Genomic DNA, 16,276 nt, shown 5'->3' with positions numbered 1-16,276 from the left:
CATCTAACAAAGATTCTAAAAACCTCTCTCTCTCTCTCTGAATCCATCTCCTTGCCCTTCAGTTTCTTTACTAGCACTTCCATTATTTCAGAGCTAGCCTTAGGGAGCCAGAAAACCAGGCAGTCACCCCAGGGGCACAAAACTGAATGCCACGTTCATGCTGTCAGGGCTTCAATCTGTTGGATTCAGTCATCCACAGCTGCCTTCATTCTCCTGCCGGCATGCAGCAGGGACTAGGATACTTGATGTATGAAGCCTGGAAGCCTCAACAGAACAGATTTGAGGCAGCTTAATGGAGCCAAACAGAGAGAGCAGCCAGAGGGACAGATGTAGGGTCCAGAATTAAAAATAAAATCATGCTGTAGGAAAAGAAAGGGAAATGCAGAATTTGGAATGTCCACAGCAGTAATTCTGCTGCATTAATCCAGCGTCTATGCCTTCAGTCCTCCTCTGTTCTCCAAAAGATAAGACCCTTTGCAGACCCTACTTTCCTTCATCATGTCCTCACCTATAGCCTGCAATGCTTTAATAGTACTCCACCCCGCCTTTCTAGGCAACAAAGTACCTCCCTTTCTCAGATTCAGCTTTCAAGACTCAGTTTTGACCCCTTTGTCCTAGTTGCTACTTCCAATTGGACACTTCCCGAGGTGCAGGGCATTTCAAAGCCAGACTTCAGTGGAGCTCTAACAGTTTACACCAGCCGAGGAGCTGGCCCTACATGTTAAAGTATTAATTCTGCTTTGGTTCAACATGCTGACTTCACTCAATTAAAAGTTCACAGCATTTAGAGTACTTTCTCCCCTCGGCACTCTCATCACTGTGAGAAGTCAAGGTCACCAGCAGAGCAGAAGTCACTAGAATGGCAAGGGCAAGAGATTCTATTGTAGCAGGTTCCACTGTGCTGGCACCTAATAAGGGGCTCTGGAATAGGAAGCAAGATATAAATGTATGCTTCAAGATGGATGAGAAGAATAATTACGTCCTTCCAACCCCCATAGATTCTTTTATTTATAATGGTAAAGCTCAAAAAAATAGTATTGTTTTCACATAGCTTCCTGGAGAGGGGAATACAGCATTGCATGTAACAATAATATCAGGGCATTGTTTCTATGGCTCGAGAATGCATGGAAATAAATGCCAAGGAATATATTTTTCTTTCCTGACTTGATTTTTTTTATATCCATTCTGTTCCTCATTTCCAATTATAGGCATACCCAAGTTTTGTGATAAGACATTTATCGGGACAGGCCCATATAACTGAAATATTATTGATAGCTATAGTTAAGGTTGCATGTCCTTGGATGAATCATACACTTTTCTGGCTAAACTTTTCCAGGTTTGGGGCTCTCTTAAAAACTACATTTAAAAAAATTAAAGAACTATTGAGCCAAATGATTCAACTAAGTTTGAAAATGAAGAGAGTAAAAAATACATTTTTCCAATTAATGAAAAAAGTATTTTGATCTTTAATTCAAAGAGTTTTAGCACCAAAGTGAGAAAGAACAGAAAGCTAAAATAATGTAACAAGAGAGGATTTGATGCATAAGCATGTTATGACTGTGATTTCAAGCAGCTTTTCTTATTTTAATTTAATTGTAACTATTCCTTATCTCACAATATCTGCCAATCACACCAAAAAGGATATTTCAAGGGTGATATGTCCCCACAGCTCCCACTGTACTCAATGATAGATGCAAGTGCCAAGTACCTCTGAGAGTCATGTTTACTTTAATTTAGGAGCTAACTATAGAAATCTACTTTTGAAAATTCTGACTCCATGTTTTAAAATTATGACCTTCTTACTTAGCTGACTTTCTGCTGAATCTGTGAGAGGACATCACAGGAAACTACAGGGATATTGCCTCCTGTGAGTGAAATCCCACTCCATTTGAATCAAGCGGAGTTTTACCATTGATTTTTATTGGGACAGGATTTCAGCCTTGGTGTGCTACTACAGTCTTTCACTGCTGACTTTAGCTTTGAAAAACATGAGAAATGTATTTAAATAGTTAAACAAAAAAAACCACAGAAAATCAAAGATGACTTTTTCTGGCTGATGAGTCTGTAAATATTTTTTGCATTTATCTTTTTACTATGGTATTTCAATGTCAGGGGATTGTAATAACAGGATGATAATCATCATCATCATCATCATTATTAGATTGTACTGTTTAAAAAGAAAAATTCAATACTATAATAAATTTGTTCCATTTTCTCAGTCTCCCAATTGTCTTATTTTTTAAGAATAGGCAGAAATAAACTGAAAACATGAGAAAACATAAAATAATCACTGAGTGTGTCATGCTACAATTTACCACATGGATACCACTTCAAAATATATATTAATGTGTGTGTGTGTGTGTGTGTGTGTGTGTGTGTGTATAAAATATAAAGACAGAAACCAACCCAGACTGTGAGAATAGAGTTTTGTCTCCCTTCTTTCCTCTCCCATAGATTCCTAACCTACCCGTCCTCTGGGTCTGTTCTTTCGTTTTGGAATATCTTCTTCTAATTCTTCTTCCTCATTCACCTCATCAGCATTTTCATCATTTTCCAAAACTCTCTGCAGGGAAAAAATATTTTAGAATAAAAGACTATTGTCTGCTACAAGACACACAAGATCAATTATTATTTACAATTGAAACTGTGGTAATGCCCAAAATGTGCTCTTCAAACACAATGAGGTCTACAGTTCCTGCCCCAAAGAGAATACAGTCTAAAAAAGGTGAACACAGACCAAAATGGACACAAGAGGTCTAAATAGGTAATTAAAATTGCAGTTGTACTAATTGTCTAATGGCAGAATCCAATCCAACCATCTCCAATTCCTTCCAGTCAACACTTTCAAAAATTAGTCTGTTCTTCTCTCCCTCATCCTCATTTTCCTAGGGAATGGTTCCTGAGACATACCCAGTTTGAAGGGTGACCGCCCATGATACTAGCAACACAGTCTGTGGGGGTGGCAGGTACAGATTCTCTTCTGAAAGGCAATCTTAGAAGCTGTAGATTAACATTTCTTTCCTTAGTAGCCTACAATTTTCCCATTTAATAAAATATTCATTTTCTGACTTTCTAATGAACCTTGAAAATAATATCCTTCTGAAGAACCAGGACTATAAGTAGCTACACAGCGGTGGTCCTGATCTTGCAAAGTGCGGAGTAAATATCACGCCCATGGAAGTAAATGGAAATAGCAGTTGCTCATCCCCTCCATAATTGTGCCTAGGATTTGTAAATTTTTCATGTTTTTGTGAACTTAGGGAAGCATCCACAAAGCAGATATAGCACAAAGCAGTGACTGTGCAAACTTCCCCACAACACTGAGATGGAGCAAACTCCCACTGAGGTGAAAGGATTATTCAGTCTTTATGACCCACTCAGTCCTTAGCATCTCTGCTGAGAGAGTAAACAAGGGTCCACCCAGCATCAGATATGATGTGCCTATTCTTTAGAAGCTGGTCTGAAACCACTCAATCCAGTCAGAGAGGCCACCACTAAATCTTGAGCTGGAAATATCATTCAGCCATGAAATGGATTCAAACCACTGACTTAGAGGTGATAAAAACGTTGTATAACCTGTTACCAAATTCTGACCTAGCCAGTCTCCCAGGCCAATTTTAGTGAATAGCTGATAAAGACCCAGTAGAAGGGAAATAGAAGCAGAATATGTTAACTTTGAGCCTTGTGCACCTTAGACATTGCTTGCTGGGGCTTCTGGGAGAGAACACACAGATTTCACTGACAAGACTCTGGATGGATACCACATCATTACAATATTAGAAAAGGAAAGTTCATAGCAGGAACAAGATGGGAATTATGACTCTGTCCACCCCTCACCCACCTGCATAGGATGAGGCGTGGCAGCCCCATGGAGGTTGCTTCCTCCTGAGCCCTCCCTAGCTGAGAGTAGCAAGATGTGCACCCTGCACAGAGGGAGTCTTACACATACAGGGTGTGTCTAGACTACCTAGTTTTGTCGACAAAAGTGGACTTTTGTCGACAAAACTATACCAGCGTCTACACTACCACTGAGTTCTGTCGACATAACGTCGACAGAACTCAGCAGTTTTGTCGATGCTGGTATACCTCATTTTACGAGGCATAACACCTTCTGTCGACAGAACTCTGTCGACAGAAGGTGTTATTGCCTGTAACATTGTGTCCAGACTACTGAGTTCTGTCGACAAAGCAGCTTGCTTTGTCGACAGAACTCAATGTGTCTGGACGCTCTTTGTCGACAGAAGTTTTGTCGACAGTATCTGTCGACAAAACTTCCGTCGACAAAACGCGGTAGTCTAGACGTACCCACACACACCCAATCTCCCTTACACTGTACATGGGCACAAAGGACTAATGATGATCTTGTCATCTGATTGTCCAACCATCCCTAAAATGTGCTGAAAGTGAACTGTGATTACAGTAAGTGTTGTGCAGACTGAATCCAACCAAGCTGTACTTGCCTAGGAAACAGCAGCAAGAAAAGCCTCTCACATGTTGAAACCAGCATCCATAAGACAGGTCACAGCACAGAGGGTACAGTTGAAGGCTCCTTGTACAGAAACTTCTCCCTTCCCCCCTTTGTAATGCAGTGATGCCAAGTCTGCTGTCAATTCCACTGTCTCTGAAGTCTGTTTCCTCAGGCTGATGCCGGGGATAACTTGGGAGCTCAAATTGCATAGCAGCATCCAAACGCACTCATAAAGATGCTGCACCATGACTTCTTGTGACCTTGGAAGCTGCTATAATAGAGTCTTTAGGGGATTGAGTTTATTAGAATCAGAAAGGGGGATGTGAAGGAAGTTTTTCACATAGACCTCGTTGTGATCATCAAAATGTTTCCTGTTTGGCTATTTTCCATCCCACAGAAAAGAAGATTCTCATTTAAAGAGATATAGAACAGGTTAAGCACCATTACCTACATTTTGGATGCACTAAAGTGTAAAGCATATGTCTTTCGAAAAATCAGTCACTTTTATTACATCCCAAGCTGGGCTCTCCAAAACTGAGGCTTCCAAAACCAGTAGTAACTTTTGCAAATGTAGATATGCACGTGTTCAATGTTCCATTACATGTGTCATTGGTAGCTGTAATCCTGCAGCTTTTACATATGTGACATTCCCGTGTGGCAACTCACAAGTGTAAGGACTGCAGGACTGGGCTCCAAAGCTATGCAGACTTGATGCTCATGATTTTCAGTTTTGTCCTCTGTTGGGCCATATATCTGAGTTTTGTTTCAAGTTTCAGGACTGAATCCCAACACTTGAATCTCAGCCAAAATCACCCAGTTTTGCTGGTTTCACATGATTTACATGACCATAGATCGGTGCATGTTAATTCAGAAACCTCCCTTGAACTCACTGAAAATTTGCCTCTACGTCCCTGCAAGATTTGCAAACCTCAGCAAAACTGGCCAGATTCAAAGGTTTGCATACAACTCTTCTAGTAACCCCTAAGGGTATGTCTACACTAGTTCATTAATTCGAGCTAGGTAGGCAAATCAGGCAACCGGAGTTGCAAATAAAGCCCGGGATTTAAATATCCTGAGCTTTATTTGCATGTTCCCGTCCGGCCGCCATTTTAAAATTCCCTTAGTTCGAATGAACTGTCTGCGGCTACACACGGCAGTTTAAAGTTAATCCGAACAAAATCCTTAGTTCAGATTAACTGTTACTCCTCGTGGAATGAGGTGTAACAGTTAATCCGAACTAAGGACTTAGTTCGGATTAACTTTAAACTGCTGCGTGTAGCCGCGGGCAGTTCGTTCAAACTAAGGGGATTTAAAAATGGTGGCCGGACGGGAACATGCAAATAAAGCCCAGGATATTTAAATCCCGGGCTTTATTTGCAACTCCGGTTGCCTGATTTGCCTACCTAACTCGAATTAACAAGCTAGTGTAGACATACCCTAAGAGTAGCAGTATCCTAGCTATACCAGAGACCAGCAACTAGATTTTATTTTTAATATTGGTGAATGATCAGAAGAAAACCCTTATTATGTAATATTTAAAGGGATAATATCAAGATATAAATCAAGTTTTCCCTACCCAAGCCTGCTGGGGGACAAAGAGGCAGTTGACCAGGGACCTGGTGATTCAAAGGGGCCCAGCAGCAGCAACAGCCAGAGCCCTGGCCCTTTAAATCATCACCAGAGCTCTGCACCATGCTCTCTAGCTGGCTCTGAGGGCTTGTGGGGGTGGAAGCATTACCCAGAGCACGGTATGAGGGCTGACTGCCAACAGCCCACCCCTTCGGCCCAAGACCCCACCGACTCCAGGGGCACGGAGCCAGCCTCACACACATCTTGCTGTCGACTCCCTGTCCCTGCCTATGTTACTAGCAACAACTAGGATTGTTAAAGATGAAAGAATTTTATAAACATGTATGCTATTTGCTTTCAGAAATGATGTGTAGACAAAGAAAACAGACTGGCCAGTGCCACTTATTTAAACAAAATTAGTAGCTAAAATTTATGATCCAAATCTAAACTCTCCCAAAGCTTGACGCTATTCAGATCCAATTTATGATTTGGTCTCATCTCTTTCAACTAGTCAGATGCCATAGCTGACAATTTCACAAGTTGACATTGTTTCAGCACCAGGCTAAAGCCACCCTTTTTACCTGTGCTTTTATTGGTTGGTTGGTTGGTTGGTTGGTTGGTTGGTTGGTTGGTTGGTTGGTTGGTTGGTTGGTTGGTTGTTTTTGTGTGTGTGTGTGTGTGTCCCCTCCTCTTGGTGTGTCTTAGTAGGTTTTATGCCCCCCTGTTGAGATCTTTTATTCTACTTTTTTATATATTGTGTTTTAAAATTTTGTAAGCCACCTTGAATATTTTTAATAGAGAGGTGGGGTAAAAATATTTTTAAATAATTAAAATAAATAAATTGCACAAGATACTAGTGGTTTGGGTTTAGAGAATAAAAGGTAAAATCTTAAAGCCAGCCCGGTTGTCCTTGTATGGAGACATAGGATGCAGCCAACATAATGCTCAATCCACTGCTTTTTTACCTGGATTTCCTGTATAGTGTCTTCCTCTTTCGTATCCACTTTTTTCTCAATCCCTTCCCCACGCAGCAAAGCTTCCAGTGTGGTTCCCTCTGATGTGAACCCATCCTTCTTCAAAGGCAGATCAACTTCTGAAAAACAAAACAAAGAGATTATGTGTATATCACCTTCACACAATTGCACAGTGAAAGGAGCAAGAGGAGAAGTCGCAGGTTGCCTGACTTTTAACCCTATTCCCATCTTCAATAAGGCACAGAAGTACTTCAATTAACCTCCAAACAGTGGAATTATTTCTAGCTTGCTAAAGCTCTGGATCCTTTTCCATTTGCTATGCGGGGTTGAAAACATATCCCCCCTATATTATTTTATAGGGGGATAAAACAAAGCCCATTCTCAATTAAATGAACTCCCCACACTTCAAATGGAAAGAAAAGCCACACAGTTTTCTAGAGCAGGTAGATAAAAATAATAAGGTCCTCTCCCAAAAAATAGGAAAGGGATTTGGCACAGTTCACAAGATACTTGATTCTGTACAGGATCATTTTATAACAGGAGCCAAGAACCCAACATTCCACATGTAGAGAAAAGGGAGAAGAGAGATTATACAGTGGGAGACTGCTGAAAATAAATCAAAATAATTAGGGAATGTGAATTTCCAACTAAATATTAATCTTCACTTTTTATTATTTAGACCCAGAACCTACAACCCAGACATGGATTTCAATGGGACTACTTACATGAGTAAATATTACTTGGCATATGGATTGCAGAATCCAGCCCTTGTGAGGAGGAACTTAATTATAGTTCTCCCTCTTCCTGGAGCCTGAGTCACCTTATAAAAACCCGGAGATTTCTGAGGAACAGGGGCGGCCCATCCATCTAGGCAAACTAGGCAGTCGCCTAGGGCACCAAGTTAAATGGGGCACCCCGGGGCGCCAAATGGTGGCACAATATCATTGAGGGGTTTGGAGGTGGGGGTGCCGATTGCATGGTTCACCCAGGGTGCCAGTTGCTGGCAGCTAGTCTAGGGCTGCTCCTGCTGAGGAAGCTTGATGCAACATGGCACACAGGTGAAAGAGCAGAGAGTATTTGAGTTTTGGATGCTATCACTGAATTATGAAACAAGCACTATAGTCAGGGAAAATAAAGCATGAGTGGTAAAATATATGCAGGGAAGAATTCCACTGCCTACTTCATTTACATAGGAGTTTGACTAGAATAATCCCAGCCATCCTCTTTTTATGGGGCACCTCATTGCCACAATCATCCTTGTCAAGCCTGCCTCCTTCTCTTCCAGGTTACGTTCCTCTTTCCAGGCTAGTTGGGAAGGAACTAGGAACCAGGGAGGATGTTTTACAGATCAATATCTGAAGTCCTGGTTTCACAGCTATGTCTCATTCTTTCATCTGTGTGCACCTTCATCTCATTGTTGTAGCCACCTTCTATCTCCTATTATATCATTTGATGCAGAGGTGTGTGATCTACTTTTGAGGGGAGCCATATGCCCCAGAGAATAGCAGTGATGTCAGAGAACCCAAAGTCATGGAAAGATGTGGTGTTCCCTTAAGCCAAAATAGAGGCCATGGGATTTACAAAATGATCTCTCAAATTTCTTGAAAAGGGTGGACATTAGCCAACCGCATGACCTACCCTCAACCAATAGATCACAGAATGTGGGTAGTAGCCACTGTCAAAACAATCCAACTCTTTGCGAGGAACCTGAGTACAAGCCATGCAGAACCTCCAACACTCTGGGGAAGGGAGGGTTCAGAAGAAACTCCCAGAATGAGACTTAGAATGAAAACTGAAATACTGAGTTGACCACTTCTTATGAAAGAAAAGGCCAAGCTGTTCCATCAGTTTCTCCTGAATGGAGTTCTCAGCCTGCTCCCTGCTCCCGGACCATCTCCTCCCAGGTTTCACTGCTTATGATCCAGATTTTCTCCTATGATGCTTGAGCTGTGAAAAGAGGGAAATTGACTCCTAAAATATTCAGAGAAAGTCAGCTTGAAATTCCCTGAGTGAGTTTCTGGTCCCTCCCTCCTCTCTTCTTTCTTATTCAGCTGGTCCTTGAAAAGTGATTTAAATCTGGAAGCTAAATTGAGACATTTCAGAGTGGAAAAGAGGGATTTTAGTCCTGACTGAAATGCAGACTTAAACACAGCCTTCACTATGGAGTTGCTCTGGCTTCTCTATAATAACATCTCCCCGTGGTCCTGACTTGGTTTCAGTTTCTGTGCTGTGGTGCAGAAGGGCATTAGCATTGGTTTTGAACTCTCTTGAGACTGAAAACTCCAACTGGTCATCAGACATTTTGTAAGTGAAGGTGAAGCTTCAAGCAAACTCAAGGGCATCAGCAACACACATGTCCTCATGCTGACAAGCTACATCTCTCTCTGGCTTCTGATGCGCTCAGCAAACAAATGCCTTGGAATGGAGAATGGGGGGAGGGAGTTAAACAAATCCATATTAAACCTTAAACCAAGAATGTAAAGTGGGGCCTATCTGTTACAGAGAAGTCGAAAATTAAAATTAACATGGGGGATGCAGGGCTTTAAGGGCAAGGAGGGTAACTGCCTTCTAAAAACTCATTTGTTTGCTGTGGTGCTGTTACTTGCTACTGCAACTGCTACTCAGTCCTCCTCTAGTACTTTCCATCCTAGAAACTCAGGGCACTTTGTAATTTTTAAACTTCCTTCCCCTTGCAAGGTGGGTATTATCACTCTCTTTATAAAGGGGGTGACTGAGGTGTGATAAGTTAAATGATTTACGTGGAGCACACAGGGTGTGAGCAAGAGACATAGGGAAAGAATCCAAAGCACCCATCTCACAGGCCAGTGTATCAACTGCTGTCTCGCTGTTTGCTTTCCTCTTTTAGTGCCTTCCAAGCTTTGCATTTCTGGGCCATCTTAGCAGCCACAATGTTCAGTGCCTCATGCATGGAGCACATAGAGACAGAAAGCAGGAGCTGGTCTACACAGCTTACTAGGGACAGGGTGATGGGGAGGAAATAAAGCCTCATATCATCCAACATGAACAACTTCAAGATATATGAGTTGTCCTTAAAAAAGCACAGAAAGGAGCTTGGCTCAGTCCCTCTGGAAGATGGATAGTCAGTATAATACAGACGATGGACTGATCCAGGGTGGGGGAAGGGTTGGAAGGAGGCTACATAATAAGGATGAAAGAGAAACCTTTATAAAAAGCTCAAGTTGGACTCAGACGTCAAGTACTAATGCCCCAGTTTTCCAGTCCCATCTTGGTTACCCACACTATGTGTTTGCCTTACCAGGTACATCATACTGCACAACAGTGGAAAGACTGGAGCTGAAAGGTCATGACAAAATGCAGGGAATGGCAAAAGAAAATTCCTTTCCTCATACCATTTTGTTCTTTCATGCCCCTTAAGAAAGTATCCTATAAAGAATGTAATAGAAAGTGATAAGGCTTTTTGAACCTGCCTAGATAATATAATAATTACATCCCAGCTACAGAATTCTGAAGAATGGTTCCAATCAGCCTATAGAAAAGATCTTATTATCTGTTAAATACCATCAGGTTTGTAGAGTAATTTCTAGAAAACCCCAATCCTTTCAATCCTTGTTAAACTCTACAGGACTTTTCCATAAGGCTTGTTAAACTGTATTTTTTTCCCCTGTAGCTCTTCCTGAAGGGATACCAACAAACTGATTTAGGTCCCAAATTTATATTTTGTGGGGAAAGGAATTGGATCAGACTTGAGATCCATATAGTCCAGTTCTCCTTCTCTGACAGTAGCCAGCACCAGATGCTTCAGAAGAAGATCTAAGAACCCCACAGGGTATGTCTACACTACAGACAAGATTGAAGCTGCCACTATGGATTTTCCAGGGTTCAAATTAGTGGGTCTAATGAAGACACATGAATTCAAACTGAGAGAGATGCTCCGGTCGATGCTGGTAGTCCTGCTTCCACGAGGAATAAGGGAAGTCAAAGGGAAGGTGTTCTCCCTTTGACTTCCTGCAGTGTAGACAGCACCAAAATTTGAGTTAAGGCATTCTGACTTCAGCTATGCAATTAACATAGCTGAAGTTGCGTATCTTAATTCGACCTTATCCTGTAGTGTAGACATACCCACAGTAAGCAGATATGGGATAATCTGCTCCTCACATTAGGTATTTCTAGTAGCTAAGCCCTGAAATGTGAAGTATTTATCATGCAAATTCTGGGTACTCTTGTTATCCATATGAATGAGCAGTCCCTTTTGGAATTTTGTAAAGTTCTTGGCCTCAACAGCTTCCAGTGACACTGGGTTCCCCAGTTTAATTACACATTGTGTCAAAAATTATTTTTTTTGTTTTAACTTTTCTACTTTTATTTCATCCAATGCCCATTCTTGTGTAATGAGACCCTGAGAACAGAAGCTCCCTATGTCAGTCATTATTTTATATACTTCTATTACACCCCATTTTATAAGAACATAAGAACGGCCATACTGGGTCAGACCAAAGGTCCATCTAGCCCAGTATCCTGCCGACAGTGGCCAGCACCAGGTGCCCCAGAGAGGGTGGACCGAAGACAATGATCAAGCGATTTGTCTCCTGCCATCCTTCTCCAGCCTCTGACAAACAGAGGCCAAGGACACCATTTTATCCCTTGGCTAATAGCCTTTTATGGACCTAACCTCCATGAAATTAGCTTCTCTTTAAACTCTATTATAGTCCTAGCCTTCACAGTCTTCTCTGGCAAGGAGTTCCACAGGTTGACTACACGCTGTATGAAGAAGTGATAGAAATGTAGCCGTGTTAGTCTGGTGTAGCTGAAACAAAATACAGGACTATGTAGCACTTTAAAGACTAACAAGATGGTTTATTAGATGATGAGCTTTCATGGGCCAGACCCACTTCCTCAGATCAAATAGTGGAAGAAAATAGTCACAACCATATATACCAAAGAATACAATTAAAAAAAAGGAACACATATGAAAAGGACAAATCAAATTTCAGAACAGAAGGGGTATGCGGGGGGAGGGAGGGAAAGGTAAATGTCTGTGAGCTAATGGTATGAAGAAGAACTTTCTTTTATTAGTTTTAAACCTGCTACCCATTAATTTCATTTGGTGTCCTCTAGTTCTTCTATTTAGGGAACTAATAAATAACTTTTCTTTATCAGCCCTCTCCACACCACTCATGATTTTATGTACCTCGATCATATCCCCTCTCAGTCTCCTCTTTTCTAAACTGAAAAGTCCCAGTTGCTTTAACCTCTCCTCATATGGGACCCGTTCCAAACCCCTAATCATTTTAGTTGCCCTTTTCTGAATCCTTTCCAAGGCCAAAATATCTTTTTTGAGGTGAGGAGACCACATCTGTACACAGTACTCAAGATGTGGGCATACCATAGTTTTATATAGGGGCAGTAAGATATTCTGGGTCTTATTTTCTATCCCTTTCTTAATAATTCCTAGCATCCTATTTGCCTTTTTGACCGCTGTGGCACACTGTGTGGAAGTTTTCAGAGAACTGTCCACGATAACTCCAAGATCTCTTTCCTGCTTTGTTGTAGCCACATTAGCTCCCATCATACTGTACGTATAGTTGGGGTTATTTTTCCCAATGTGCATTACTTTACACTTATCCACATTAAATTTCATTTGCCATTTTGTTGCCCAATCGCTCAGTTTGGTGAGATCTTCTTGGAGTCCCTCACAGTCTGCTTCTGTCTTGACTATCCTAAACAGTTTGGTATCATCTGCAAACTTTACCTCCTCACTGTTTACCCCTTTCTTCAGATCATTTATGAATAAGTTGAAAAGGATTGGTCCCAGGACTGACCCTTGGGGGACACCACTAGTTACCCCTCTCCATTCTGAAAATGTACCATTTATTCCTACCCTTTGTTTCCTGTCTTTTAACCAGTTCTCAATCCAAGAAAGGACCTTCCCTCTTATCCCATGGCCATGTAATTTACACAAGAGCCTTTGGTGAGGGACCTTGTCAAAGGCTTTCTGAAAAACTAAGTATACTATATCTACTGGATCCCCCTTGTCCGCATGTTTGTTAACCCCTTCAGAGAACTCTAATAGATTAGTAAGACAGGATTTCCCTTTACAGAAACCTTGTTGACTTTTGTCCAACAAATTATGTTCTTCTACATGCTTCACAATTTTATTCTTTACTATTGTTTTGACTAATTTGCCCGGTAGTGAAGTTAGACTTACCGGTCTGTAATTGCCAGTATCGCCTCTAGAGCCCTTTTTAAATATTGGTGTCACGTTGGCTACCTTCCAGTCATTAGGTACGGAAGCCGATTTAAGGGATAGGTTACAAACCACAGATAATAGCTCAGCAATTTCCCATTTGAGTTCTTTTAGAACCCTTGGATGAATGCCATCCGGTCCCGGAGATTTGTTAACATTAAGTTTTTCTATGTGTTCCAAAACCTCCTCTAATGACACTTCAATCCGGGACAGTTCCTCAGATTCATCACCCACAAAGGACGGTGCAGATTTGGGAATCTCTCCAACGTCCTCAGCCATGAAGACTGAAGCAAAGAAATCACTTAGTTTCTCCGCAATGGCTTTATCGTCCTTGATTGCTCCTTTTATAGCTCGATCATCTAGCGGACCCACAGGTTTTTTAGCAGCCTTCCTACTTCTAATGTACTTAAAAAACATTTTGTTATTTCTTTTTCAGTTTTTGGCTAGCTGTTACTCAAAATCTTTTTTTGCTTTTCTTATTACATTTTTACACTTGATTTGACAGTATTTATGTTCCTTTCTATTTATCTCACTAGGATTGGACTTCCACTTCTTAAAAGATACCTTTTTGTCCCTCACTGCTTCTTTTACATGGTGGTTAAGCCACAGTGACTCTCTTTTAGGTCTCTTGCTATGTTTTTTAATTTGGGGTATACATTTAAATTGGGCCTCTGTTATGGTGTCTTTAAAAAGTTTCCATGCAGCTTGCAGGGATTTGGCTCTAGTCATTGTGCCTTTTCATTTCTGTTTAACTAACCTCCTCATTTTTGTGTAATTCCCCTTTTTGAAATTAAATGCCAGGGTGCTGGACTGCTGAGGTGTTCTTCCCACCACAGGAATGTTGAATGTTATTATATTATGGTCACTATTCCCAAGCGGTCCTGTAATGGTTATTTCCTGGACCTGATTCTGCACTCCACTCAGGACTAAATCGAGAATTGCCTCTCCCCTTGTGGGTTCCTGTACCAGCTGCACCAAGAAGCAGTCATTTAAGCCATTGAGAAATTTTATCTCCATTTCTCTTCCTGAGGTGACATGTATCCAGTCAATATGGGGGTAATTAAAATCCCCCCTTATTATAGAGTTCTTTATTTTGGTAGCCTCTCTAATCTCCCTCAGCATTTCAATGTCAGTATCGTTGTCCTGGTCAGGTGGTCGGTAATATATCCCTACTGCTAATTTCTTATTATTGGAGCATAGAATTACTATCCATAGTGATTCTATCGAACATGTTGAGTCACTTAATATTTTTATTTCATTTGATTCTACATTATCTTTCACATACAGTGCCACTCCGCCACCCATCCATTTTATTTATCTCTTTTCTACGGTAAACAATTTTTTCAATCTCACTTCATGTGAGAATTTCCCCACGTCTCTTATACTCTTATTTCTCTTCTCTGGACCCCCTCTCATGCTGCAGTACCCTGCAGAGATGGATCAGGGCTGCACACAGTATTTCAGATGAGGCTGCATAGTTGATTTATGTAAAGGCATGATAATAGTCTCCGTATTATTCACCATCTCATTCCTTATGCACCCTAACATCTTATTTGCTTTTTGACCACGGCTACATGCTGGGCAGAGGTCAGCATTGAGCTGTTTACAGTGATGTCCAGGCCCCTTTCTTGAAGTAATTTAGAACTCTATATGGTGTATGCATAGTTCCAATTTTTTCCCCTAATGCATTTTACTTATGGAATTGTATTCGTGATCATACTGTGCCCATTCACCTAAATTGTTTAGGTCTCTCTGAAGTTCCTCACAGGAACTGAAGAGGCAGCTGGCTCACCTCACCCCTTAAATCCTTGGTTCGGAGCACAAGAAGAAGGGCACATTTCCAGACCAACAGATACTTAGCAAAAATCTTCTGCTCTCAGGCATATGAAACGAATGCATACCCACAGTGGAATATTTATTGGGACTTTATTCAGCTGCAAATTTTACACCCTCATTCCTTCCCCCTTGCTTTCCAGACTGCTGTTATATTAGTACAGAACCTGGAGGCACCTGGCTAGTAGCCTTTTGCCATGGTAAAAATTGACCATTTAATTCTACTCTGAGCTTTCTCCTTTCTAGATGGTTTTTGATTGGCGACAATACATTGCATCACTCCCTTGACTATGTACTTAGCTGCTTCAGTAGCCTCTTATGCAGGAGCTTTTCAAAAGCTTTTTGGAAGTCTAAATCAGTTGTCTCTCTCTTCCCATTTTTCCATTACTTTACTACTTCCATGATATTAGAGAGACATGATTCTATTTTTAATTATTGTTTCAACCAATTTGTTGAGCACAAATGTAAGGCTTACTAGTCTGTAGTTCCTTAGAACAGCCTTCTGCTGAATATAAGTAACAATATTTGCTATCCTCCAATCCTTTCAAGCCGTAGCTATTTTTAATTATCAGTTTGCTTCAATGCCTTTTCTTTTGACACCCTCAACCTCTGAGGGTATGTCTACACATCAGTATTATTTTGGGATACCAGAGGTATCCCGAAATAGCTACCCCGCTTCTTCACAAGCCACCCGTTATTACAAAATGTTTTTCAAAATAACTGGCATGCTATTTCAGCATCCTGGTAGCCCTCATTCCACGGGGGCTAAGAGATGTCTCAAAATAGTGCTTTATTTTGAAATTTGGTGCTGTGTAGACAACACCAAATTTCAAAATCACCTATCTTGAAATACACTTTTATTTAAATATACTTTTATATGTACAGTAAATATACTCATCACTGGACGTTCAAAGGCAATAATACCTAGCTAGTATATGAGATAAAGAAAGCAAACTTGAGCAGTCTAGTTTCAATATCAAAGCTAAATAAAATACAAAATACTTTTACATTTTAAGTCTTTTTTCAGGTTTAATTAACAATGATATTACTGGTAACATGTAAAGATTGTGCAGGTGCACACATGCACACGGATTTTAACTTAAATTTCTGATTTTAACTTGACTGTGTTCCTTTCATACGGCACATCTACACAGCTGGGCTAAACCCAAAATAAGCTACACAACTTGAGCTACACCAATTGCATAG

The 16,276-nt window shown here is 40.9% G+C and overlaps 1 protein-coding gene across 4 annotated transcripts in view; it reads right to left on the bottom strand.

The window, feature by feature from the left end:
- DPF3 (double PHD fingers 3) overlaps positions 1–16,276 on the bottom strand; it is a 228,061-nt gene that overhangs the window by 83,654 nt on the left and 128,131 nt on the right. For all 4 annotated transcript variants that reach the window (XM_006130318.4, XM_075927282.1, XM_075927281.1 and 1 more), the window contains exons 4-5: positions 7,003–7,130; positions 2,468–2,563 (exon numbers count right to left, since the gene is read on the bottom strand). In XM_006130318.4, the coding sequence (XP_006130380.1) occupies positions 2,468–2,563; positions 7,003–7,130 (224 nt within the window). The remainder of the gene's footprint in view (positions 1–2,467; positions 2,564–7,002; positions 7,131–16,276) is intronic.

Source organism: Pelodiscus sinensis, chromosome 4, assembly GCF_049634645.1.
Source record: "Pelodiscus sinensis isolate JC-2024 chromosome 4, ASM4963464v1, whole genome shotgun sequence".
Classification (NCBI taxonomy): Eukaryota; Metazoa; Chordata; order Testudines; family Trionychidae; genus Pelodiscus; species Pelodiscus sinensis.
The sequence above is the reverse complement of the archived record's forward strand: the minus strand, read 5'-3'. Positions and strand labels throughout refer to the sequence as shown.